Raw genomic sequence first — 27475 nt, 5'->3', positions numbered from 1 at the left:
TCCTGGTGTGTTCAGGCGACATTTATCATCATTCACGTTAAGCAATGGCCTCCTCGTGAAGAAGAACTTCGCACCCAACAAGACCGCGCAGCTTCTCGTAGTGCCTAAAACCATTCGGCAAGAAATTCTGCAGGCGTTGCACGATGAGCCCACAGCAGGCCACCTCGGATTTGCGCGCACGTTGCGTAGAATCCAAGAGAAGTATTACTGGCCGCGACTGCCTGCCGACGTTGCCCACTACGTGAAGACGTGTCGTGAGTGCCAACGACGCAAGACGCCGCCGATCAGACCAGCAGGACTACTAAATCCGATTCCGCCCCCAATCCTGCCCTTTCAGCAAATTGGGATGGATCTCCTCGGCCCCTTTCCATCTTCGTCAATGGGTAACAAGTGGATCATCGTGGCCACTGACTACCTTACCCGTTACGCCGAACCAAGAGCACTACCAAATGGTACCGCGGCAGAAGTCGCCAAATTTTTTGTCGAACAAATTCTCTTGCGACACGGCGCCCCAGAAGTGCTCATCACAGACAGAGGAACGGCGTTTACGGCAGAGTTGACGCAAGCCATCCTGGAATACAGTCACACAAGCCATCGACGAACAAGTGCGTACCATCCCCAGACCAATGGCCTCACGGAGCGCCTGAACAAAACGATCGCGGACATGATCGCTATGTACGTCGACGCTGAACACAAGACCTGGGACACCATCTTGCCGTACGTGATCTTCGCGTATAACACGGCAGTCCAGGAGACGACCAGAGCGACCCCGTTTAAGCTTGTGTACGGCAGGGAGCCCACGACGACGCTCGACGCAATGCTGCCGCACGTAACCAGCGAAGACAACCTTGACGTCGCCGCCTACCTGCAGCGTGCAGAGGAAGCCCGACGACTCGCACGGCTGCGTATTAAATACCAACAGCGCACCGACAGTCGACGATACAATTTACGACGACGCCACGCAGAGTACAATCCAGAAGACGAAGTGTGAGTTTGGACACCAATTCGCCGTCGCGGATTAAGTGAAAAGTTGTTGCGTCGATACTTTGGGCCATACAAAATCGTTCGCCGCGTCGGACCACTGGACTATGAAGTCATTCCCGACGGAACATCAGCATACCAACGGCGACGCGCACGCCCAGAAATTGTACATGTTGTACGACTGAAGCCATATTACGCGCGTTAAAGAATGTGTGGAGTTTAAAATTTGCTGTGCTTATGTTTAGTTGCTTTGTTTTGGAACATCGAGGCGATGTTTTTTTTTAAGGGGGGAGTGATGCCGCGAAACCTTCAAACAGTATTTGTTGTTTTTTAACAGCCGCCGGCATACAGGCTTATCACTCTGATTCAGGACCGCGTATCAGTTCCGTAATCTTTGTTTGTTAATGCTCGATGTCGCGAGTCACACCTTTATCAGTTTTGTTGCAGCGCAAGTTGCACCGAGATCTGTCTCGAAGGTTCCGGCCACTCGGGTGTCTTTCCACAATGTTCCAGCCCGTGCTGGTAGCTGCTTGCGACGTTATCTAGATTGTTCTGTGCAGCCTTTAAATTGAGCGTTGCCGAGTGTGACGGGCATTTTTTGTCCGACGACCGACGAGCGCGTTTGTTGCTATCGCCGCCGCCGAGTTGCTTAGTTCTTTTGCGGGCGCAAGTCAGCCCAAATAAAGAGTTTCTTTAGTGCAATCATCGCCCCTTCATTTGTGTCGTCGACCTTGTCACCTCTACGTGACAATATGAAGCAATCGGATGGACAGTTGTATAAATGGAAGTTTCTTACATCTGGCATCCAAACTTTCCTTGCGCAGAAGCCTACGTGTATTACTATTCGCCTGATGGCATCGCCCCATTATGAATGGTGTGCATCGTGTGAAACTGATGCTTGTGCTCAAGTTTTCTCCCTCGTCGACCAGATGATGCGGCTTCCCCGGATAGTTGAGAAGCTTGTAGTAGAGATGGGCAAAGCGGCTCGCTTTAGTGAGAAGCTCAGAACGGCTCAGCTCACTGATGTGAGCCGGCTCATCTGAACGGCTCATTAGCCCACTTAAATCTGGGTCGCTCAAAAGCGAGAAGTGGTTCTATTGGAGACAGAGGAAGTCGGCTCTCTCTCTCTCTCATTCTCTGATCCGCGCCCATTCGACCTCCCAAACCGCACCGAAAGTGTAGAAATAATAGTGCCTTAAATTTATCTCCCTTCATGGTGACTACAAAGTCCCAGTAAAAACCAATATCTTTTTTTTTTAAATGAGATTCTTTCTGTTGAAGTATGTATTTACTGCAGGTGCACCCATTTCCCAAAAAAGGATATCGTTCATTGCTTATCCTATCGTTTCAAAATTATCTGAATAACATTGACCATCATGCACCACACTGAGAATTATCCCTAATAAATACTTGGTGCCAATATTCTCTAAAAATAGCCCAAACTCACGTGTTGAACGAATATATTAAATATAGATAGTGATGATATAGACAGTTAATTGCAGATGTAGAGAAAGCAGATCAACTGATTTGAGGTGCCTCCTATATTCCCGGAGACAGTGAATTCAGGAGGAGCCTGAAGAATCGTTTTTCTTTTTAATGCAGTGCGCGCTTTGTAGCTCGAGTCCGCATTAGGTCTTTCTCTTTTTTCTAAATTGCGCTTTTTAGGCCATGCGCCCCCCCCCCCTACTTATTATTGCTTTCTCTGATTCATTTTTTGTATATTCTGATAACCTTTTTGTTCGACTTTACGGCAGTTTTACTCACGGCTCTCAATCCCGCGGGTTTTCTCGTTGTTACTTTTCCCATCTGCAGTTTTAAAGGGAACAACCATGGCGACAGGTTTCTTCCCCGGTCCTCTAACTCAAACATGTTCAGCCTTCGTGTTTTTGCTGCCACATACACATACATTGAGTGCAGCGGTGGCGTAGCGGTAGAACATCCGCCTCGCATGCAAGAGGACCGGGGTTCAAATCCCGGTGTCGCGCAATTCTCCACCGGATGAAAAAAAAAAAAAAATCCGCGTGTCGATGGAATTGCATAGACAGGTTTGGGGTTGCGACCTGATGCCGGTGAACACCTCCGACAACGCACTCCCTCACCAGAACAGGAGTTGGCCACCCTGGTGCAGTAATTGGCCGCAACCTCCTATGATAAGCTCCATAAAACCCCGGCCCTCAGTCACCAGCGGCTGCGGAACAACTGACCACGGCGGCGGTCAGACCTGTGACGCAGCAGGGGGTGCTAAGAAAGCCTGGCTCCGCTGGACAGGCCGCCATTGGAAACTGACCCTGGCAACGTTTAATGCTAGAACCCTAGCTAGTGAAGCTAGTTTAGCAGTGCTGTTAGAGGAACTAGAAGGCATGAAATGGGATGTCATAGGGCTTAGTGAGGTTAGGAGGCCGAATGAGGCGTAAAGTCGAATGAAGGATGGGCATGTACTGTGTTATCGAGGTTTACCAGAGAGGCGACAACTAGGAGTAGGTTTCCTTGTCAATAAGTATATAGCGGGTAATATAGATGAATTCTATAGTGTTAATGAAAGGGTTGCAGGCATCGTAATTAGGCCTAATAAGCGGTATAAACTGAAGGTTGTACAGGCCTATGCACCTACATGTAGTTATGATGACCAGACAGTTGAAAGCTTCTATGAAGATGTAGAGTTGGCAATGCGAAAAGTAAAGACGCAGTATACTGTACTAATGGGCGACTTCAATGCCAAGGTAGGGAAAAAACAGGCAGGAGACAAGGCAGTAGGTGACTATGGCATTGGTTCTAGGAATAGCAGGGGGGAATTACAAGTGTAGTTTGCAGAGCGCAATAACTTACGAATCATGAATACCTTCTTCAGCAAACGGAAGAACCGGAAATGGACATGGAAAAGTCCTAACGGAGAGACTAAAAATGAAATCGACTTCATAATGTGTTCAACCCCCGCTATTATGCACGATGTCGAGGTGATCGGGAAAGTGCGATGCAGTGACCACAGGATGGTGAGGTCCCGAATTAGCCTAAATCTGAAGAAGGAACGCAACAGATTAGTAAGAAAGAAACCCATAAACGAATTAGCGGTGAGGGGGAGGGCAGAAGAGTTCAGGATCTCGCTACAGAATAGGTATTCAGCTCTAACTGAGGATGGCGACATTACCCTAGAGGCAAGGAACAATAATTTCAGAGATATCATTACTGAGTGCGCAGTAGAAGTAGGCGGAAGGATAGTTAGAGAGGATACCGGTAAGCTGTCTAAGGAGACGGAAGATTTGATTAAGAAACGCCAGAGTATGAAAGCTTCCAATCCAACAGACCAGATCGATTTGGCCGAGATATCAAAGCTAATCAATAAGCGCAAGGTGGCCGATATAAGGAAGTATAACATGGAGAAAATTGAGCATGCTGTAAAGAACGGGGGAAGCCTTAAAGCGGTAAAGAAGAAATTGGGCATAGGCAAAAACCACATGTATGCGATAAGGGACAAAGCGGGCAACGTCATCACTAATATGGAAAAGATAGTCAAAGTAGCCGAGGAGTTCTATACAGATCTCAACAGTAGCCAAAGAAGTCAGGACCGTAGTGAGATTGGCGGTAGGGAAAAACAGTCAGACGTTCCACCAGTGACAAAGGACGAGGTCAAGAAAGCACTAGAAACTATGAAAAGGAGGAAATCAGCTGGAGGAGATCAGATAACTACACATTTGCTGAAGGACGGGGGGGAATCGTGCTAGAAAAACTGGCCACCCTGTATACGCAGTGCCTGGTGTCATCGACGGTACCGGAACCACGGAAGAATGCAAACATTATCCTCATTCACAAGAAAGGGGACTCTAAGGACCTTAAAAATTACAGACCAATCAGCCTACTGTCTGTTACGTATAAGGTATTTACTAAGGTAATCGCTAATAGAATCAGGACAACCTTAGACTGCAATCAAGCAAAGGATCAAGCAGGGTTTCGGAAACGGTACTCTACTATCGATCATATCCATACCATCAATCAGGTGATAGAAAAATGCTCGGAATATAACCAGCCCTTATACATAGCATTCATTGATTACGAAAAAGCATTTGACTCAGTTGAAACCTCGGCGGTGATGCAGGCATTGCGAAATCAGGGGGTAGACGAGCCGTACGTGAAAGTGCTAGAAGATATATATAGTGGCTGCACAGCAACCATACTTCGGCATAAAGAAAGTAACAAAATTCCTATAAAGAAAGGTGTTAGGCAAGGAGACGCAATCTCTCCAGTACTATTCACGGCTTGTTTAGAGGAAGTATTCAGAGACTTGGAATGGGAGCAGTTAGGGATAAGGGTAGATGGAGAATACCTCAGTAATCTGCGATTTGCTGATGACATTACCTTGCTAAGCAACTCGGGGGATGAACTGCAAATAATGATTGATGACCTAGACAGGAAAAGTAGAAAGGTAGGCTTGAAAATCAATATGCAGAAGACTAAGGTAATGTTCAACAGCCTCGGGAAGAACAGCAGTTTGCATTAGGTAGCGAAATACTGGAAGTAGTGGATGACTATGTCTACTTAGGACAGGTAGTAACCGCAGATCCAGACCATGAAAAGGAAATAACAAGAAGAATAAGATTGGGATGGAGCGCATTTGGCAAGCACTCGCAGATTATGACTAGCAGCTTACCGGTATCGCTCAAGAGGAAAGTATACAACAGTTGCATCTTGCCTGTACTCACCTATGGGGCTGAAACGTGGAGGCTAACCAAGAGAGTTCTACTTAAGTTGAGAACAACCCAGAGGGCTATGGAACGAAAAATGGTAGGGATAACATTAAGAGATAGAAAGCGTGCAGAGTGGGTCAGAGAAATAACTCAAGTTACCGACATTCTAGTATAAATTAAGAAGAAGAAATGGACATGGGCAGGACATGTAGTGCGAAGAGAGGATAACCGATGGTCGCTGAGGGTAACAAACTGGATTCCAAGGGAAGGAAAGCGTAGCAGGGGGCGGCAGAAAGTTAGGTGGGCGGATGAGATTAAGAAGTTCGCAGGGGTCAAGTGGATGCAGCTTGCACAGAACCGGGTTTAGTGGAGAAATATGGGAGAGGCCTTCGCCCTGCAGTGGGTATAATCAGACTGATGATGATGATGATGATGATGATGATGATGATGACACATACATTCTTACTAATTATTATGCTCATTAAAAGCTTTCTCTCTCTCTCTCTCAAGGCGCATCACTCGTCATTCATGCTGTGAGGTGTGGCTTTAATATTTCAAGGCACCTATTTCCCGTTTACAGCTCACGATGAGCTGTAGTCGGTGCTATATGTACATGACCGAACCGGACTTTTTTTTTTCTGCTGAACTGGCTTTGGAAGCGGCTATGCATTCGACATTCGCCTTGTTGAAGTGCAGCTTCAGAAACCTATGCATAGCAAGCATGGAAAGCAAAACAAAAAACACACAAAGCCTGCCGCCACCATCCGAAGCATCATGGTAGAAGAAGGTAGCGCAGGAGATGGGACAAGGAAGTAGACACAACACGAGCACTAACAACTGAAGGTATTCAAAGCGTCAGCATATGAATACACTGAGCGACAGATGCGCAGGAAGGAAAAAGAAAAAAGGCCACAAAGTCAACATGAAAAAATGCCATGCTCATCATTAAGAGTTAAGATATGCCAGCTCGTGGCGCGACAATGAAACAGAAGGTATGCTTGCGCATGAAGCCCTGACAGAACATGCATCGTCCCTTGCTGACATTGTGCCCAAAAGCAACTTTGCGCATGCATGATAAATCTTGTCTGAATTGTGTTCCGCTTTTTGAGCAGTGCGTCAGTCTGAAATGTTACCCTGAAAAACATACCAGGGAAATCTTTGAAGCCCTTATCATAGCCCGCAAGGGGGCTTCATGAGCAAACACACCTTCTGTTTCGTTGTCGGGCCACGAGCTGGCATATTTAACTCCTAATGATGAGCATGGCATTTTTCGTGTTGACGTTGTGGCCCTTCTTCGTTTTTCTTCCTGTGCATCTGTCGCTCAGTGTATCCATGCGCTCACGCTTTGAATACATTCACTTGTTAGTCAGAAGTTCGGTATTGCTTTCGCAATAATATACAGACAAAAACCGGTAATCCAGACACAAGCGTGACAGATACTGCGCCTTTCCCTCCCTGTGAACCAATTAATAATATAAAAAGTTACGAGAGATTTTGACGACTAAAATGGTGAAAGGCAAAAGCCTGAGTTCCACATTCTGCTGCGCAATTGTTTCGAATGTGGCGGGGAATGATGCTTCGAGTAAAGAGAGTGGCTACTGGATGGCCTCCGAGACAGTCTACGGTCTCGGAGGCTACGCATGAACACAAGGCAGAAAGAACGACGGCACTCTGCTTTCGCATGTTCGCTGGAGCGCACAGGGACGGCCTACTCGTGCGCTGTTTGACGTCACTTGCGCACCGGCTGTGAGCGAGAGCCGAATACACCATAACACTACGACAGCAATAGCGAGACCTCTGGTGGCCGCAGCTACGTTGTGAAGAGGTGTATCTACGAGAAGATTAGGAAGACGAAGAAAAAGAGACGACGAAGAAGAAGAAGAAAGAGACGACGAAGAATAAAAACTTATTGTTTTATAGGAAGGGAAAGGCACGGTAACTGTCTCACTTGTTTTCTGTGGACACCTTAAACGCCCCGTAAGGGAAGGGTGGAAGGTCGGAGTGAAAGTGTAAAGAGAGAAAGAGGAGCCGTAGTGAGGGGGGGGGGGGGGGGGGCACGGAGTAATTTCGACCACCTGGGGATCTTTAACGTGCGCTGACATCGCACAGCACACGGACGCCTCTTCGTTTCGCCTCCATCGAAACGCAGCCGCCGAGGTCGGGTTCGAACCCGGATGCTCTTTCAAAGTAGTCGGGCGTCTTACCACCCCGGCCTGACAATGACGAAGAAGAAGAAGCAGACATAGAAGAATAACAAGACGAAAGAGGGGGAAGAACGCTTGGTCTCCCGCAGCTAAAGCTTTCGCTCCACATTCGGTTCAGCAGCGTTGAACCGTTGTCATTTTTATAACCTCTAAGATTTGCCATTTCTTGCAGAAAAGATAACAGCTGCTCGCAATGCCAGATAAGAAGTGCAGTTTGTTCATCGTTAAAAAAAATGGAATGATCGGCTTCGTTTAGGCTGGTAGTTGATACGTACCTACTTAATGCATCAGTAGAGGTTTGACCCATTGACATTGTGAAGGCTTTAGCTAGCGGTCGTGCTTGTAAGCAATATGTGTTTGGCACTCTGCAGGGCCTTGGAGTCATAATCCTCGTCGTGGCGACCGATTGCCCCCTTAATACCGACCATTAACTTGTGCTGGTCCGTAGCGTGCGAATCTACCTTCTGGACGTGGTTAACCCATACCAGTCCTGTTCGGTACCTGGACGATCGGTGTTCACTTCGCTGACACTGGCGAGAGACGTCTTCGAATACGCTTGTGCCAAACGGATCACTGGAGTTTTTGTTTCCTTGGACCAGGCAAAGGCCTTCGACTGCGTACAACATGGTTACTTGTTGACCATGCTCCGCTCATTTGGTTTTCCTGTTCAGCTCCTACTTAGCCTTTACACAGATCCTAGCAGTGAACTAGTACTGAATGGCCAAATTGCCTGCAGCTTTCCAATTACGCGGGGAGTGCGTCAGGGGTGCCCACTCTCGCCGGTACTCTTCCTACTTTTTCTTGACCCGCTGCTGCGTAGGGTCGCCGCGGACAGGCGTATTCGAGGTTTTCCATCAGTAGGACAGGAGACTGTCTCTGTCTCTGCATACGCGGGCAAAATTTCACTCTTCGTGCGTGACAATGACAGCTTCATCGCTTTTTTGAACATCTTTTCAGAATACACAGCTGTATCTCTCAACCCGAAGAAAAATAACGCTCTCCGCTTCGGTCAGTTCAGGGGCCCTTTAGCCGCCGCCGTACCGCTTGTGAACGCAGTGCATGTACTTGGCGTGCTGTTTGAGCCAAGCGGAGTCTTCCCCCGGACATGGAACGTAGTTCTCTCGCGAGCCACGCACGCCCTTTCTGACGCTGCGCGTTTCAACCTCGCGCTCGATGCTAAAGTTAGTGTCGTCAAGACACGAGCGTGGGCTTTCACCTTTTATGTGGCGCGTATCGCGACAATCCCGCGCCGGGTGGTGAACAGACTCGCGTCCCTTATAGGGACTTTTGTTTGGGATGGCAGGACAGCGCTAGTCGCCCGTCACATCCTACACCTTCCGAGGAGCAGGGGAGGCCTTGGCCTGCCGTGCATCCCGACAGTGGCTCGAGTACTCGCGTTAAGGCTGGTAGAGAGGCTATCAGCTGACGAGTCTTACCCTGGTCGCTCGCTCATCCAGTACTGTATGAGCACGGCGCGTCGTGTGCTTACACCCGAACAATACCTCGATCCACAGGCGGACATACCTCTGCCTTTTTACCGTGAGGTTGCGAGATAAAGTCGACTCTCGATGCAGAGAGTAATCGGGCGTCTTACCACTGCACCACCGCGGCGGGGCCAGGGATGGAGGTTCGATTTTTGGATGGAGACTATTTTTTTTTTCAATGAGAAGTCGCACATCTGTTTAGCGTAGCTAGGCAACGCCTGCAGAGCTTGGCGAGGAGGCTGGGCAGCTAGGTTTGGCTTTGACGTCACTCGGTCGCGGCATACAGCATACGTCACTCGGTTTGCGCATGCAAAGAGGTGGCGAATTTGTGCACCGGCTCACGCGAAGCTCGTTCCAAAGCGGAGGAAGTTTGATGGCGACGCCTACAGACAGGTACATATAACACACCAGCCCGTTTAAACACAATACACCCCGGGTTCTGCGACCCCAAATGCAAATATTGCGGGGAAAAGGCAAGCCTGCACCACATGGTGTGGACCTGCCCACACAATCCTCCAGATGATCCGAATGCAGTGCCAAAAATAGAGGGGTGGGAGGCTGCCCTATCCAGCTCTGGACTAGAGGCCAAACGGGCCCTCGTGACACGTGCGCGGGTAGCAGCGGCAGCCGCTGGAGTCCCGGACTAGGGACCCCACCTACACATCCCCCTCCGTTAAATATACTTAATAAAGTTTTTCACTCACAAGTTTGCCTCTGACCTTCGTAGTAGTGAAGTTTTTCGCTTCCATATGGGTAGCTCAGAAGCGAGCAGTGGTTCTATAGGAGAGAGTGAAAACCGGCTTTATTAAAGCTCTCCAATAAACTAAATGGAACGCACCATGTGAAGATTGCCGCCCGCCTCCTCTCCGGCGCTTCCCTTCGGCGTTACACCCCCCCCCCCCCCCCCCCCCCACCTGATTGGCCGAGTACCGTCAAGTGTTTCCTTGCGTTTTCTTCTTGCTTGTTGTGTTGGCTGCCTCTTCATCCCCGGTGCAAAACAACGCGTGCGCGGCGCATATCATCGTTTGTTTTGCTATGGCTCGAGCCTCTTTCGCGTTGTTTTTGTTTTAGGTTGCTTCGTTCGAAATTCTATGTTGCTGCGCTTTCGAGTGCAGCACACAGGGGCATGATGGCAAATGGTAGTTTATAATACCATCTGCTAATCCAGATGTGCCGCGGAGGAAGGTTTTGCGGCACCGAATCGGCCGAGCGGACTTCTAAACGCTATGATCGTGTCTGCGTGAGTTAAGTGAGAAATTTGCTCATCTCCCAACTAATATGCCACCACACAGTCTGTACAGATTCGTTCATTTTTTCGCCCTGCCAAGTGCCACATGCCTGCACGTAATATTTTTTACGCCTTTCGCTTTAGACTTGGATTAAATGTAGAATAAAGTCCTTGGTTTTTAGCTATTCAGCCATGCTTTCTGAGGCGTTGCCTTTGTCGTGAATGTAAGCTAACAGCATGTTTTGAGTGTGTCGTCGCATTTACGATACAGTTAAGGCTTTTAGGCAGCCGGATAAAACCACATATTTCATGCTTTGCCTTTGTTTGGCGTGCTAGTTCTTGATTTCACACGCCACGCATGCAAGCGCTGATAGATCTGCAGCTGAAGTTGAAAACACTTGAAAGACAACTGCTGCCACGTCAGTCTCAAGTTCACCGGCAGCTCAAAAGCCAGTCAAAGCTGCAAAAAAACCATGCACAGACTGCTTCTAAATTGTTCACGTCTGCAGCCTTGTTACAATTTTTTGAAAGCATGCTGCGTAGTTTGGCCAACAGAAGACGAACGGTGGATGCGCGTATAGGTGAAGGAGAGTTGAACCGACACTAAAATCACTTACGTATGAAGTAAGACACTGACAGCTGAAACTATTTTAGCGGAAAATGCCTTCCGACACCGTATATTGATGTTTCAGCTCTGAATAATATTTTAACGCGAGCACAATGCGACGAAATGCAAGCTGACATACTCTGGCGAGACCCGGTGCCGACACATTTGCCGGCGCCTGCTCCGAAGAGCGTGTGCTAGCCGTGCACCGTGTAGGTAGAGACCGGTCGAAACGCGACAGAAGTGGCAGCGCCGGATGAGAGGAGAGGAGATGGCGCTATTATTAGTTTATTGAGGGGTTTTAGGCTCTCTCTATTGTTCACTCATAAGCGCCCTTTCGACCTCCCGAACCGTTCTGTTGCAGCCGGGTGGCAAGGTGCGACTTCAGCGCTGCTGTTAGTGGTGCGACAAAGCAACTGCTCTCCCGCGCTTCCTCGTAAGAGTCGAACGACTCACTCGCTACAGCGCTATACCCCCCTCGCCTTCGGCTGTCTTTTCAACCGCTCTTATTAAAGAACGAGTGAGCTGTAGTAGTAAAAGTGAGCGGTGAACCTCTTTTGGACTTTGGAGAGCCGGTTCCCCCTCTCGTTCAACGAGCCAAGGCGAACCTTTCTTCAAAACCAGGTCTTTCAAAGTGTTGCGCCTTACGTTGACCGCTGCCATTCGAACGATGCATCACGATCATGCATCGTGTGCTGGTGCAACCGTTCAAAGGTATCAGTGAAAAGTCATATAAGGCGGTTATTCAGTAATGCATTTATGTTTCTTAAAACTGTGTATTGCGTGAACAAGGTACACGGGAGCGTGAAATATTTGGCGGGAGGGGAGCGGGGGTCTCGAGCCCTCTAGCCTCCCAGAGGTCGGGGCCTATGCTTACGGCAGTCTACTAATAACAGGTTATTACGCGTGTTCGGGCGTACCACGTGCTGCCACGTGCTCTGCCATTTACATGCTGAAAAGAAGGCCTATGCTTACGGGAGTAACAGGTTATTACGCGTGTTCGGGCGTACCACGTGCTGCCACGTGTTCTGCCATGTACATGCTGAAAAGAAGGCCTATGCTTACGGGAGTCTACTAATAACAGGTTATTACGCGTGTTCAGGCGTACCAGGTGCTGCCACGTGCTCTACCATGTACATGCTGAAAAGAAGGCCTATGCTTACGGGAGTCTACTAATAACAGGTTATTACGCGTGTTCAGGCGTACCACGTGCTGCCACGTGTTCTGCCTTGTACATGCTGAAAAGAAGGCCTATGCTTACGGGAGTAACAGGTTATTACGCGTGTTCGGGGGTACCACGTGCTGGTGCGCGTTCTGCCATGTACATGCTGAAAATAAGCCCTGTCCTCAAAAAAAATTGTGAAAATAGTTTTGCCTCATCCTATCTCCCTTCGTGGTCCCGACAAAATCACAGTAAAAAGCAATATCCACTTTTAGATGCGATTCTTTGTTTAAGTCCACCATATTTATTGGAGGGGCACCCATTCCACTAGAATGAATTTCGTTAATTCCTTATCCTGTAATTTCAAAATTATCTGAATAGCATTGACCACCATGCACCACACTGAGAATTATCCCTAATAAATACTTGGTGCCATCAATCTAAGAATAGCCCAAAAATTTCATGTGGACAAACTATTAATAAATATAGATAGTGGTGATAAAGATAGTTCATAATAAATATAGAGAAAGCAGATTAATTGGTTTGATGTCCCTCTTATATTTCCGGAGATAGTGAATTCAGGAGGAGCCTAAAGTGTAATGTAAATGCATCATTTCTTTTAATACAGTGTGCACATTGTAGCTCCAGTTTGCGTGAGTCCTTTTCTCTTCTCTAAATTGCGGTTTTTCGGCCCTTCAGCCCTCCAGTCGCTTATTGGTTCCTCTGATTCGTTTTTTGTACATTATTATACCCCTTTTGTTCAGCGTTTCGGCAGCAATAGATGGCGCTGACGTCGGAGCAAGCAGTAGGCCCAATTTTGACGGAAAGCCAAGATTTGGGAGAGTTGGTAAACATCCATTGTTAATAAAAACAGCGCTCGTCCTGTAGCTTCCTTTTATCTTGTTCTATGTCTTCCTGTTTCGCTGTTTTCATTAATCTGGCAGAAATGTTCCTGACGGCTCACCGAACGACGGCTCCCCAAAAGAACCGCCACTCATTCTCGATCTTTTGAAAGAGCGGCTCAATAGACAGCCGAAAGCGAGGTATTCGAAATGATGTTTGCGACTCTTGTGAGGAAGGGAGGGAGGCATGATCTCCGAGATCCCCTCTGCGAGCACGGAGGTGATTTTGGAGGCCATGGGGGGGGGGGGGGGAGGGGGTCACTGAACGAGACAGCCGGCTCACCAAAATAACCGCTGCTCACTTTATGAGCCGCCTCTCGCTCTCTGTTTTGAAAGAGTCGCTCAAAAGATCTGACTCGCTCCTGAGTGACCCATCTCTACATGGCAGAGGGGGGAGGGGAGGAGGGGGGGGGGGCGTGACAGCTTGGTTGGCATCAGTTTAGTATCGTGGCCCGCGTTACGTTCGGCTTATAACTGGATTAAGTGATGCGCAGCGTATCCAGTTCTAAAACTGTTCACACGTTATCTCCCAGGTGGCGTCGCTCGAATGCTTGTTTCACGTAGCGAGCCGGCCAGTATGATGTAAAACAGCGCATTACAGGCACATATAAACCAAACACGCCACACAAAAATAGCGTACAGCCGCGAAGATGATTCGAACCCACGACGAAGATTATTTTTTCAGGGAGGCGGGGGGAGGATGGGGAAGGGGTGGGGAATGGATGGATAGAATACCATCAATATACGCATATCACCCCTACTTTATTCGCCAATGACCGTTAAATAATTTATATTTTTAACTTTTCGATACTATGTTAGTTGCGGTTTCATCTTCCGTAGGATAGCTCTGACATGTCACGTTTTAGATTAGAGAAGCAGCTGCATAATAACTGCTGAGAACACACTTCTAGTCCTTCTGCCATATTACGAAACTTGGATTGCGTCTTGTTGTGGTATAAAATTACATATAGCCGATTACACTGCAATTTTTTGTGTTCCTCACATGACCCAAAACATAACTATAAATCGCTCTGAAGACGGAGTCGAAGTAGCATCAAGGAACAATAATTTGTCATACATTATTTAGCGACCGTAGGCAAATATAATGTGGTGATTTATTTTTTGCATTGTATAATCCCTCGTTAAAAAACACCAACTGAAGATTGCTTCGCATAGTTCTTTTAACCCTTACGTGCGGTATACCATAAGTGCGGGGGAAGAAAAGGAGCATCGATATAGTGCATTACAGATGAGAAATAACGTCATGATCTCGTATACCTTGTCCGAGAAGGACTCTGAAGATGTTTTCTAAGGTGACAGGACAGGAGGCCGCTGGTGGGTCGCGGCAGTGCCGTCCCCTGCTCTGCAGCACGTTCCGCATCACCGGCAGCAATGAGACGACGGCTAGCGTCGAAAGCAGAACGGCCCATACCTGCAGTACAAGTGTTGGGACTGAAAATTGAAATAACTTAAGCGTATGAATTAGCTCTTCAGGCACGAAATACTTTATCATACGAACACCAGGACACATGACCTCAGCTGTTGTGTTCATTTGTGCTTTTAAGGCCAAAGCCTTTCCAGGCTCATTGAACAAAATCCTGTGCGTGAGAGTTGTGCGCGGGATCTGTGCGTCGGATCCGTGCATGGCAACTGTCATCGGATATGAGCGCTGATGTTTCACTTGTCGATCATCCTGATGACGCCATCGAAAAATACGAATTGCCTCCACTGGGAATCGAACCGCCATCCATCGGATCCCCAGGCTAGCACTTTTAACAACTGCGCCACGGCCGACTTTTTTTCTTTATTACATGGAAATACTAAGCCTGATTTAACCAGGTCACATCCCGCAACCTGTCGTACACAGTGACACTAGCATCGAGCTCTCACTTTGACCCCACATCAAAATTCCGGGAGACATATACATGCATCGAGGAAAGGTAACCAGGCAGGAGGTTTCTCCTGTGCAACATATACCCCCCCCCTCTCCCCCTCCCCCCCGCACCATAGCAAAATGCTCTCCGAAGAGAGACTTCGATATACGTGGTGGCTCTGCTTGCCGATCTGTCAGGCTAAACAGTCTCATGAGCACAAAAGATCATATGGAACCTCAGAAACTTCAATGTAGGCAAAAATCTTATAGTCTAAAGCGTAATATCAATATTCTTTTTGAAAGGCCATTGAAGAATATGTCCCGCAAAAAAAAAAGCACTGCATCACGGCAATACAGAAAAAAAAAGATCTATAGTACGGGAAACGCGCGTCATAATTATCCTTGTTTACTGTGAGGATTGTAGTAAGAATGACGATGACGCTGCAATTAGTGATAATGACAATGATGACAGTAGCGATGATAATGACGGTGCTTTCAGCTGATAATGATAGTGAGAGCAAACAGGATGCACCATGTGCAGCAGCAACTTGACATTTCTTCAGTGTAGATGCCACAGTGCGGGCTCTCAGAGTTTTTTTTGTTAACCTCAGCTGGTGCCAACAGAAAGGTCGGATAGACAAGAGGGTATTCGAGGTGATAAGCATGTACTCTGCTTAATTTTAGCCTGTGTGGCTGCATTATTCATGGCACGAGTATTCATGACACGGTATTTTGTCAAACTGCATTGACGATTTCTTTTAACAAACTTGCCTTACATGCTGTAATAGCATTTCCTTGTTGCACTGAGGAAGATACTCCAAATTAAATTGAGCTATGTTCGGAAACAAGAGTGACTCCGAATTTCGCGGCTGCTTTACGCAAGCAGGACTGTTAATTTACCACGTTACGTGCGGCGAATGAAACTTTCTGTGTACAATATTTACTAGCATGTGATCGTGATTATTTGCGAACAAGTTTTTAGGTTTATCTCACGTACTCCCAACAACGTCGCTCCACGTAGACAAAGAAACAGAGGCAAGAAAAATACAGGACAACGAAGAACTACACTTTATGAGAAAGCAAGAAGACAAGATTTTTTATAATTTCATTCTCTTCCCATATATGATTAGATTAAGCTAGGACCAATGACAATCTATGGCATGGTAAAAAAGGGAGTTGAAATAATCGTTATTTTCATCATCAGTATGACTATGCCCGCCTACGAACAACCCGTCTTTGTTTGTCCAAACTCTAAGTGTGGACCTTGTTACTGCAGAAGTCCAATACCGTGCGAGCAGTTCAAGGCTAGAGTGGATACGCGTCTCCTTCGATGAGCGCACATCGTGGGCATACTACTTCCCCTCCATCAAAGGCGGTGGTGTATGATGACACGCGCTTCTCACGAAGAAGCCTCTATCTGGACCTCACACTAGGATCTAGCAGCAGCGGCTGCAAAATTACGAAATTAACTGATGTGGTGGAGTCTTCCCACTTTACGCCAAGCTGGTGGTGCTCCCCCACGTATTAATCTGGGCTAGCTATTTACTGTGCGCAGGATATACAGCGGAGTGTCTGATTTTATTTGCAAATGACTTCAACCCTCCCACACCCATACCGGGGCACCCTACTTCAGGATCCCCCATAGGCGTGTACTGGATGCTTTCGCAGACGCGTTGTTTATTCTTTTGAACCGCCACTGCTAGCAACGGGGACTGTGTGTCGCAGTCACAGCGCCGCATGCGCCCAAGACCAAACGCGGTGGCTTGGCCCGGTCCTCCCTCGTGACACATTGACCCTGGCTGCTGGGAGTGTGACCACCGCCCAATCATCGGTGCCCATCAATCGCAACCTCTTCGATTAGGCTACAAGGCACTGTCGCCGCCACCACTTCTTCCTTTATAGAATTTTGTCAAGATTAGCGATAAGATGCCTACCGAACTTTGGTCTACCAACATAAGTTTCGGCATTGTTTCTTCACCAACGAATCACGAAACAACATCCCTGCCCGCCATGCCTCTCGATTATTTCATATGTAGTTGCCAGCCTATAGGACGGCGAAACGAGAACTGTATTTTAAAATCTCTGTAAGCCTGTTACTTTCCTGCTACAGGTCCCTGCAACCGGTTTAGATTCGCGGGACACATTTTCTTCTGTGGTTAGACATTTCATAACGAAGACCAAGAAGTGCTTCTGCTGTGTAGAAGCTGTTGCTTTGCTTCGTCAGCAAGACATCTAGTGCGATGTGTCAGTCGCAGCCAAAACATCTATTTCAATATATATCGTCTGGCACCGCCAGTCCCGAACCCATTCGAAGTCGCCTTTTTCACAAAATGTGGCGCTCTCTGGGAATGCTTTTAATATTTGTCTGCTATTGGTTGAAAACGTCCTTGGGAGACGCAGCTGCCATCGAAATGGCGATGTGTGTCCTTGACATCTACCGCCATCTGTCGAATACGCCTGTCATGAATATTAACTGTACATGGCCTCCGAGATCATCTCCAGCTGCGCCGATCGCGGAGGCCAAGAACTACGCATGCGCAACTGAAGTCGGTGGATGGTTTTCAATCAGGGGAGAGGCGGGCATGTGCAGAGCGGCCTTTTGCTTAAGGTGGATTGAGTGGGTGCCACGTAACCTGTTTCATTCACAAAAAGTTCGGCAGAATATGCAAACTGTCTGGTAATCCTGCACTCATCAATGCCTTGGTTTCTCAGCATGCATAATGCTGCCCTCCTGCTCATAACAAAGCAACGCTTTCGACATGTCACGTGATATCGTCTCTGAGTTCGGTATACCTCTCGCACAGTATTACCCGTGCCGAGGAGGTGGCGCTTCGGAGGATACGATTCAGGATTGCTCTCACTCCGGCCGTCACTGGACGTGGCCACAATTATGACACTTATATGACTGCCTAGGGTGTCCTATCAGCAACGCCAAAAGCATTTAGGAAGATATTCATTTCGGGTCGGTTTACCTGGCGCTGAAGCGAACGAGAATACGGCACCTGGCAGCAGCTGGTATCCAGCCGTACAACTTGCCTTCCGATATTGCTTGGTAGCAAGTATGGCATCATCGCTTTCTCGTCTGCTTCATTAGACTTGCAAACCTTTTTCGTTCATTTAACACGTGTTCTCTTCTTTTCCAATAAAAACTCCCTTCTTAACCATCAGGGAATCAACGTTATGATAAAATGTTCTCTCCGATCTCTCGAAACAACTCGCTCTGCACCCATATTACTTGGCGCTATCAGCTTCTTCACAAGTCTGGCCGCCGTCTTGGTGAGCAGCTTTGGAACCACTGAGAACTGATGGCCGTGGACTTATCAGTTCGTTCATACAAGAGATATGCCGGCCAAATACTGCAAAATAGTGGCTAAAGCGTATTCTTTTTAAGACGCGCGTTCACGGCTGATCATAGGGTCGGACTACTCACAGGGCCTGGTTGTGAAATTCCAATTCCAGGCGTTTTTCTCTAATCTGGTGCTGTATGTCTGGGATTTCAAACCACGGGTTTCCTTCAACAGATCCAGATTCTCTACCATTGCCGCCACGGCTGCTCCCAGCATTGCTAAAAATTACGAACGAAAGAGCAGGAAACAAACCAAATGAAAAATGAATAATATTTAATCGTTATTAAGTCTCTACAAAATAGATACAATGTAAAAAAGAACAGCATTTGTTATTAGGGCGAATTGTCGAACAGGACTCCGGTAGCAAAGCATGAAAAGCATAAAACCAAGTGCTAAGAGCTGAGATAAAAGAGGTTGTTACAGAAAAGATTACAAGGTGATATATCCCGTAATATATGTACTTAATTTATCTGCGGGACCATTAAGACATTAAACAGAAGTTCAAACCCGGGGAGATTAGCATAATTAAACATTGACGCGGTAAAGAGGAAAAAAACAAGCGGGGAGACTTATCCAATAAATGTTGCAATAAAATGACACAAGAAAAAAATACTGAAATGGAGAAAGTGGAGTGGCACAGGTAGGTCGTAGTAGTCATTGTCATGCCCATAACATCCGTGTGCAGCAAATTACAACCTATTCTCGCCCACAGATATTTAAAAGGTATAGCGGCAAACAATATATACATTGAATCTATCCCCGTATACAGGCAAACAATATATCCCCATCTATCATATTACGCAAGAAACTGGTTATTTAATAAAATCTTTTCCGGGGAGTGTCTCATAGTCTGCGTCGCTTTGGGGCGTTAAGCCACACAAACCAAACAAAACCAAAATCGTTTCTGCAATGAAATGCAGGTAGAAATTGGAAGCTGAATCTCATACCGCCTGCAATCAGGACCAAGGCTCACTGAACTTTTTTGTCCAAAAAGGTTTTTATCCCCCCCCCCTCTTTTTTTTTTTTGAACTGCTATTTCTACAGAAAGAGCGAGAAAACGATTCAATATGTTCGGATTCGTAGATCATTAGGTCCATTATTTCGAAAAGGGAACGCAAAGTAGATATTGTTTTTTTTCCCTCAAAACTAAATACAAGCTCTGCTTTCTGAATCAGGTTTTAAACATGCGTTACGCTGAAGTGAATAAATAATCAGCGTTGACGGTAAGAGGACGATCAAGCGTTTGAGATGACTGTACTGACGCGCCACGAGAAGGGCCTAAGGATGACTGCACTCCGGGGCACCTTCCTAGGGGCGCGCACCACGAAGGTGGTCCGGTCCAGCAGGTAGGGGCTAGAGAAGAGCACCCAGGCGTGCCTGTCTGCCAGCATGCTCATGCCTCCCGCCGCCATGTCGGCCTCCTGCGAACGAGGGCGGTTATCAAACTTCGTCGAATGGCTTGTGGAGTTAACTGGAGCCTTCTACTTCTGCTGTTCTTTAGAGTGCAGGTTTCTTTCATATGCAGATGCAAGGAGGCAACTGAATGAACTATTGTTTCGTCTATTTTACGTAAACAAAATACTGGAAATGCCACATATCGTTTCGGTAAGGTGTTGGTGGTGGTCGTACCGCCTCATCTAAACGTACATTTTATTAAAAACAGAGTGTCCGAGCTACGTGACATAGAATGAGTGCTGCCCTACAGGGCTGGGACGGTAGATCAACGCCGCTTGCGGCGGGGGTTAGCCAGCCATCGAATTTTTACCTGTTGCAGGCCGTCATTGCACCCGCCAGCGCTTATATGGTGGACGACGGCTGTTGTTGCGGCGCGCGTCTTTCTCTCCCTCTTCTCTATTATCTCCTCTGTCCGCACGAGGCAGCGGAGGTGGCTCAGCTACAGAGCCAGTAGCAGGCCCGTGCATTTTCTTTTCCTTCTTCCGTCAGCCACAACAACAACGTTAGTGCCCGTTAGCGAACCCAAGGTGGTCGTAATTTCCGGAGCCCCCACTAAGGCGTCCATCATAGCCCAACTGAGTCGCTTTAGGACGTTAGACCTTATAAACCAAACAAACGAGCAGCTGCAAGTCCAAATTTCAACACATCTGACGAATCACCTGATGGGAGAAATGGCACCGCATGGCGCTGCGGTTGACGAAGAGGCTGATAACAAGAGTAGCCGGCCGTACTTATTCTTTAGTATTATAGGGTTCAGAAAACAGTCATGGTGCAGGAAAATTATTTTGCTGACAATAAAAATAATAACAAAGCCACTGTTACTTCCTGCCGTCCTCCTCTCAGCTCCAAAATATGGAAATGGCCCGACAAGCATGGTTGGGTAGATGGAAGTTAAGAGCGTCCCATTTGAAACGGGGGACGACATTCATCGCTATGCCCAACTTTTTCTATGCTTAATAGTTTGGGACACTGTTCTGCTTTGACGAAGAGCCACTTGGTGAGAGGTCACAACTCTGGTCGCCACTTGCTTGTCATGATAGTTTGTACTTGCGACTGTACATATACAATGGTCATGACCCGTCTCAGAAAATTTAAACCCCTTCATTCACGGAAAGCTCGAAATCTTGGCAACACTTCATTGCAGACCATCGTTGACACGAAAAGCAAGTCACACACAAAACCATGGGAGAACTCTTCATTCCACAAAAACCAACATGCATAAATTATTTTTACTTTGGCAGGGACAACAAATGATTCAAATTTGCTGCCAGGGAAGGTTTTGCCATTTGAAAAGCTAAAAATTCCTTTTACACTATTTCCACTTACGATGGAGAGTTCTGAACCAGTTGTGTTTTGTAAACGTTTTAAAACGCGATTTTATGAAAATATCTTAGTTCCAATTCACGCTTCAGTGCTATTTGGATAAATGCTGCTGGTGGATGGCATTGTAATCATTAATTTCTGCCCTGATTTCATCCATGCTGCTCGGGCCAAAAAGTCTGCAATATTATGTAGGTACATAAAAATAAATAGATATCCCTAGAATATTCAGCTATGTGATATTTTGAATCAACCGTAAACTCACCTTCCGTACCAGCATCCCAATCATGCCGTTCCAGGATCCATTTTGGAGGCTTCCCCACTTGGCATCTGGTGGCCGGACGAGACGCAACCTAAAACAGAAAAGGTAAGGAGGAAGAGTAATGGCGTCCTTTACCATACTTGAGCCTGATTGCAACCTTCGGAAGCACCCGCTGCGGTGGTTCACCGCACAAAGCTTTATGTTAAGCGCATTCATAGATTGTTCACGTTTTTTGTTGCGAATATTCGTCTCTTGAACCTATGAGGCGCGACAATCTTTCGCGGCCTGTAAGCGCAGGTGACCCTGGTGTAGTCCACTTTCATTTCCTGCAGATAATTTCACGATTCGTGTTTTTTTTTTTTCATGACACTTCATACCCGCTGGTACGTGCATTCTCGCAAGTCTATCCTCCCTCTGTCTTCTCATGTTTCTGATCATCCATGTTTATGGCGCGCAATGCATGAGGTGCATTTGCTGTTGATTTCGTACTTGTTCGTTTCTACCCATAGTTCCTGTTCTCAGTGTAGAGGAAACAATTGTACAAGGATTTACCATCACCGCTGCACCGCTCTCTATATTTTGGTTTGCCGGGCCATGATATATTCCTAAGAGTACATAAAATGCATCTCTTACCATTTACAGTCTTTTTATAAGCTGCCCGCTGATACCTGATCGGTTAATACATACCTACTCAGAAAAGTCATTTTCGTGTCTACGGTAATTTTTCATCTCTGAGATGTTCCAGAAACAATGATGCATCGCTTGATTAATTGCAAAGATGTGATACTCTTTGGAATATCTTACAACGGACAATGAAAAACTCACAGGGGTGCACTTAAGTGTGCTTACAAGCAGAAATACAAAAGGATATCAGATTTTTTTTTTTTCATATGACGCTTACATGAGGCCAGAAATCGCGTTTTGTGCCGAGTTGTGTGATTATTTTTGCATTTATTTGGTCAGAGCTGTTGATTACCTGCCATTTATATTAGTCAAACTGGTACGTAGTGAAATATGGGGGGCCAGGGGACCAACTTTTGGGAATGGCCCACCAAATTCGAATGCACCATTGAGTTGACAATGCACCAATTACATTGGACATCAATTTTGTTCAAATTCGGTGGAAGTCAAATTTCGGGGGTCCCAGGAGGCGAAATGTCGGGGGTGCAGTTTGGTGGTGGTCACTGAATTTACGATACTCGAATGAGGTTAGCCACCAATTTTGGTCAAATACTACTGATAAGGTTAGATTTCTGGGGCACAGGTTACCAAATTTTGGGTGGGCCGTTCAAGTTACAGGCCACCACTGTACGGGCCAAACTCAAATTGGATTAGTCATCAATTTCGGTCCTATTGTGATGAAGTAAGACTTAGGGGCTCAGGGGCAAATTTTAGAGGCGGTCTATCCAAATTTAGAGGTGTTCACGAAGTTGGCCATACTCTAAATTGGATACCAAACTTAGTTGTACTATAGTAATTATCCATGCAATGGGTTATTGACGCTTCGCGAAGGCACGCTCTAATAGCAGGCTCTGTCACACACTCTGTCGGATGGATGGATGGATGGACGGACGGACGGACGGACGGACGGACGGACGGATGGATGGATGGATGGATGGATGGATGGATGGATGGATGGATGGATGGATGGATGGATGGATGGATGGATGGATGGATGGATGGATGGATTGGATGGATGGATGGATGGATGGATGGATGGATGGATGGATGGATGGATGGATGGATGGATGGATGGATGGATGGATGGATGGGTGGATGGATGGATGGATGGATGGATGGATGGATGGATGGATGGATGGATGGATGGATGGATGGATGGATGGATGGATGGATGGATGGATGGATGGATGGATGGATGGATGGAATATAGGAGCGTCCCCTTTGAAACGGGGTGGTAGCAGTAGCTATCATGCTCATTTTTCTCCCTATATCTTAATTATTTATTTAGATTGGTTAACTAAACCATTATTCTATTTCTTAACTTTTTTGTTTCTACATTACTAACCTTATGTCACTTCTCTGCTTTTAAGCCACCAATCTTCCAGTCGTGTTTTGCTAGTTTCCACCGCCGGTTTATTCACCCGGCCACTGGTATCTCTAAACCCCAGAGCTTCAGGAACAGTTACTGCGCCTGCATCAACTTCCGGGTGGATACCATTACATTCGAGTATAATATGGTTAGTTGTTTCACTGGAGTTACCACATACAGCACATGCGTCATCTTCATTGTTAAATTTCTTTTTGTATCTGCGTGTTCTAAGGCACCCTGATATAGCTTCAAAAAGTAGGGTATTGCCTCTTGAGTTATCAAAGAAAGCTTCCTTCCTGATCTGCATTTTCCACTTTCGGTATAATTCCACACTCTGTTTCTTCTCCATCGAATTTATCCAATTTTTGCCTTCTGTGTTTTTCACCTGTAGCTTGATGCTCTTTATTTATCCGTCCTTGTGACTAGCATACTTACTAGTTAGTTTCCTAGTTCTTTTCCTCCATTGTGAGTCAACGCTTTTTAAGTACAGGTATTTAAATACTTTAGCTGCCTATCTGTTACTGTCCAATTTCCTCAGGCGTCCCACATATAATATTTTACTCTGAGCTTCCCGTACTTTGAAAGAAGCCCAGCCCATATCTCCCTATACCACCTCATTTGTGGTTTTGCCGTGGGCACCTAGTGCTAATCGTCCAATGGCTCTCTGATTTATTTCTAATGTCGACTGTACCTCTGATTTTAGGCACAAAACCGCATTTTCGAAAGTAAGTCCGGGCACCATAATTCCTTTCCAAATACCCCTCAAAACTCCATACCTGTTGTATCCCCACAATGCGCTATGCTTCATTATCCCGGCATTCCTTCGTCCTTTGGCCTTAAGTCGACACACCCTACAGACGCCCTCTGTCGACGCACTCTGCCAGCGGGCTCTTATGACACCACTCAAAAGCCGACACCACATTATATAAGATTTTTATTTTATTTGCAAGCACTGTTAGCCCTTCCTGGCTGTTACATGGTGGGCAATGTACATTTAAGCGGCACAACAAATTTCCAACTCTTTCTCAACAGTTTCTAAAGAACAAGTTTTTTCAAATACACCTCGGTCAAGGTTGCTCCATTCAATGATTGTTTTAGGCAGAAATGAAAATTTAAATACATCAACTCTTGGCACATACGATATCCCTGCAAAGGAATGATTAGTGCAAGATGACAGTCTCCCGGGCGGCCGCAAGTACAAGCCGGAATCCAAATTGAGTTTATTGTTATAAAGTTGATAAAGGAACTTGAGCCTAGCAATTTTTCTACGAATAGCCAAGGTTTGTAGCTCAGCAAGTGAAATAAGTTCGGTTGCGGACTGTGTTCTTCGATAGCGAGAAAACACGAACCTCACTGCTAATCTCTGAATCCGTTCATCTCATCACTCCACTTCCATGTGTTGATGATACTGTATACATGTGTTTTTATTTGGTTTCGGAGACTTTGGAAAACGCATGATGGACCGAAGCTCCGGATATAAATATAGCATCGTATATGTCTTGCCACACCAGCCACACCTTTGAATTGTTCGTTCATGTGCCAGGAGTGTTACTTTTTTAACCTCCTTCTTCCCAAGTGTAGCTGAAGATGGAAATGGCCTCCATGAGCATATCATTTACAACACCTGTTCCTCATCACTGGACGAAAATGTAAATCAGTTCTTTATAAATGAACACATGTGACATTGTATTCACCTTTTTTGTGGATTACATCGTATATCTCATTCTCTCCGTCAAATGTTTAAAGTAGTAAGACGAAATGAAATAAGAGCACCTGAACGCTCCTACATCCTGTCAGTATAAAGCCGCAGAAACATCAAATTTCGATTCTTCCGCCTTGACTAAATAAGAGACGTGGCCCCCGATTTTCAAGAGACACCTGCCAAGTAGCGGCCCCCAGGTCTGCCAAGTACTTACAATAACGCGAGGCAAGGGCCAAGACGGAAACACCATTCAGGAAATATTCGGAAAGAACCCGCGAGAAAAAAATATATCACTGTCACAAAAAAGAAGCGCATGGCCTCACCTGAATCCCAGCGCCGATTTCAGGGTGTGAAGCAGCAGTACGTCAACACCTTGCGTTCCTTTCACAGATTCTTCATGGGGCACGTAGAAAGGGAAGTGCTGCGATACAAGCAAAACAAAGCATCAGTTGAAAGAACTTCCGGGTCCCATTTGATGCTGAGCACTGTTGCTGCGTGCTCATTTCGTGGCGGCGGCCACAACGTAGAGTACCCGAATAACGCAAACTGTGAGGACTGAAGACAGCTAGCCGCAGCTGCTTTTGCGCCATTAAACCCATTATAACTAACTAACTAGCTTTCGAGTACGTTTTCGTGAATATATTGTTATGGATGGAATGCGTTTATTCACAGATGATGGAGATGAGATGCAGGCAGAGCCAGGCAGGCAGCGTCCTTCGCGCTTTCTCAGCCTCTTCTTATATCCGCTCTATCCTTCTTTCACTTCAGTCGTTCCGTGGCGCGCAACAGTTTCCTCGGTTCCTTACGAAGCTCGTTCTTGAGAAAGTCAGGTTGTACGACGGAAAGAACGCTTGAGACAGGCCGGGAGCGGCGATTATGGTTATGTGCGGTAACTTTAGCGATCACATAGTTCACTTTGCTTAACTGACTCACCACGACGAATGGTGAGCGTACCTGAAGAAAAACTTCTGGTACAGGCCTCGCATACACAGTTGTGCCCAGAGCCACACGAAATCTCCTGGAGCATATGTGGCCTCAACGTGAGGCTCGTCATAGCATTCTTTGGAGTGGAGCTGTGAGCTCAAAGCGTGCAAGCGGGCCAGGCGACACGTTTCCTTAGCACGACTTAAACGCCGTAGACCAAAAGGTTTTAGTGAAAAGAAAAGGGGAAGATGGTGTCTAAAAAAGTGCGAGGATCCCAAAATACAGCAAATAGAAAGAGGAATGCAAAAGGATCGCATGCTTCGCGGTGTTATACGTATATGTCACGAATGGCAGCACGGTGTGCCTGTTTCATTGGTTCGATGAGACATCATGGGCAGTAGGTTGGGGATGGTGCGGCTTTTTGTGCTGAATGCGACCGTTGGTCTGTAGGTGTGGCACGAGCCCGTTATACCTAGTAGCACGGGCAGAGGCATAATATTTTATATTACTTTTGAGTAGCCTCAACATAATATATGTGGGTATGGCACGGTGTGAGGCGTATTATTTTTATTTACTTTTCGATTGCCTCACCATAGTATACGTGGGTAGCATGGTATGGAGTATCAGTAGGTGTGGCCGCACAGACGAAGTATCTCCTACGATGTCAGCAGTAAACTGCCGTCCGCGGTCGCTAACGAAAACACGGGGAGCCCCATGTCGTACAATAACCGAGTGCAGCGTAAACGACGATTCATTGCTTACCTTGGTGAATAAGAGCGCTGCAGTCACGGCATATCATGTCAAATATTCCACACAGACTATAACACAGTGGCGTCCCTCTGAAGACATGGCAAATAGGCCACCTTAGACGGCGTCAACTTCTTCAAAATACGCCGCCTTACCCCACGCATTTCCATGCCCTATGCGACATGATGTCTACAACTGTGAACGCGACTTTTAACATTTTTTTCGAGGTGCTAGAATTCTTTCTATGAGGGCAGCTGCATTAAACCCATGCTGCATGGAATGGTACCGCCATTTCGTGCGATAAAGAAATACCACTTCAGAAATACGGAACGGCGATGGTTGTCTGAAAATATTACGGTGCGATTTGTAAGGGAGCTATTATAGTTAAATATTTTTTTCGCTCACCTGGTCCAACGTTTTACAAAGTGGTACTGTAGCTACTTTATCGTCATGGAAATCACTTCATAATAAATAATTATTGGGTACAAATACGACCTTTGAAGGGTAGTCCTGACATTCCATGAGAGTGGAGTTGTGCGGCGTTCTTGTTT

The 27475-nt window shown here is 46.6% G+C and overlaps 1 protein-coding gene across 1 annotated transcript in view; it reads right to left on the bottom strand.

Annotated features, from left to right (window-relative positions):
• The window catches only part of LOC146174720 (glutamate receptor ionotropic, delta-1-like), a 70578-nt gene that overhangs the window by 41072 nt on the left and 2031 nt on the right, over positions 1-27475 (bottom strand). The window contains exons 3-5 of the mRNA XM_084585448.1: positions 25577-25674; positions 21505-21592; positions 19723-19885 (exon numbers count right to left, since the gene is read on the bottom strand). Coding sequence (XP_084441574.1) covers positions 19723-19885; positions 21505-21592; positions 25577-25674 — 349 coding nt within the window. The remainder of the gene's footprint in view (positions 1-19722; positions 19886-21504; positions 21593-25576; positions 25675-27475) is intronic.

Source organism: Amblyomma maculatum, chromosome 11, assembly GCF_055883805.1.
Source record: "Amblyomma maculatum isolate TAMU_Amacu chromosome 11, ASM5588380v1, whole genome shotgun sequence".
Classification (NCBI taxonomy): Eukaryota; Metazoa; Arthropoda; class Arachnida; order Ixodida; family Ixodidae; genus Amblyomma; species Amblyomma maculatum.
This window is presented reverse-complemented; position numbering and strand designations above follow the sequence as displayed.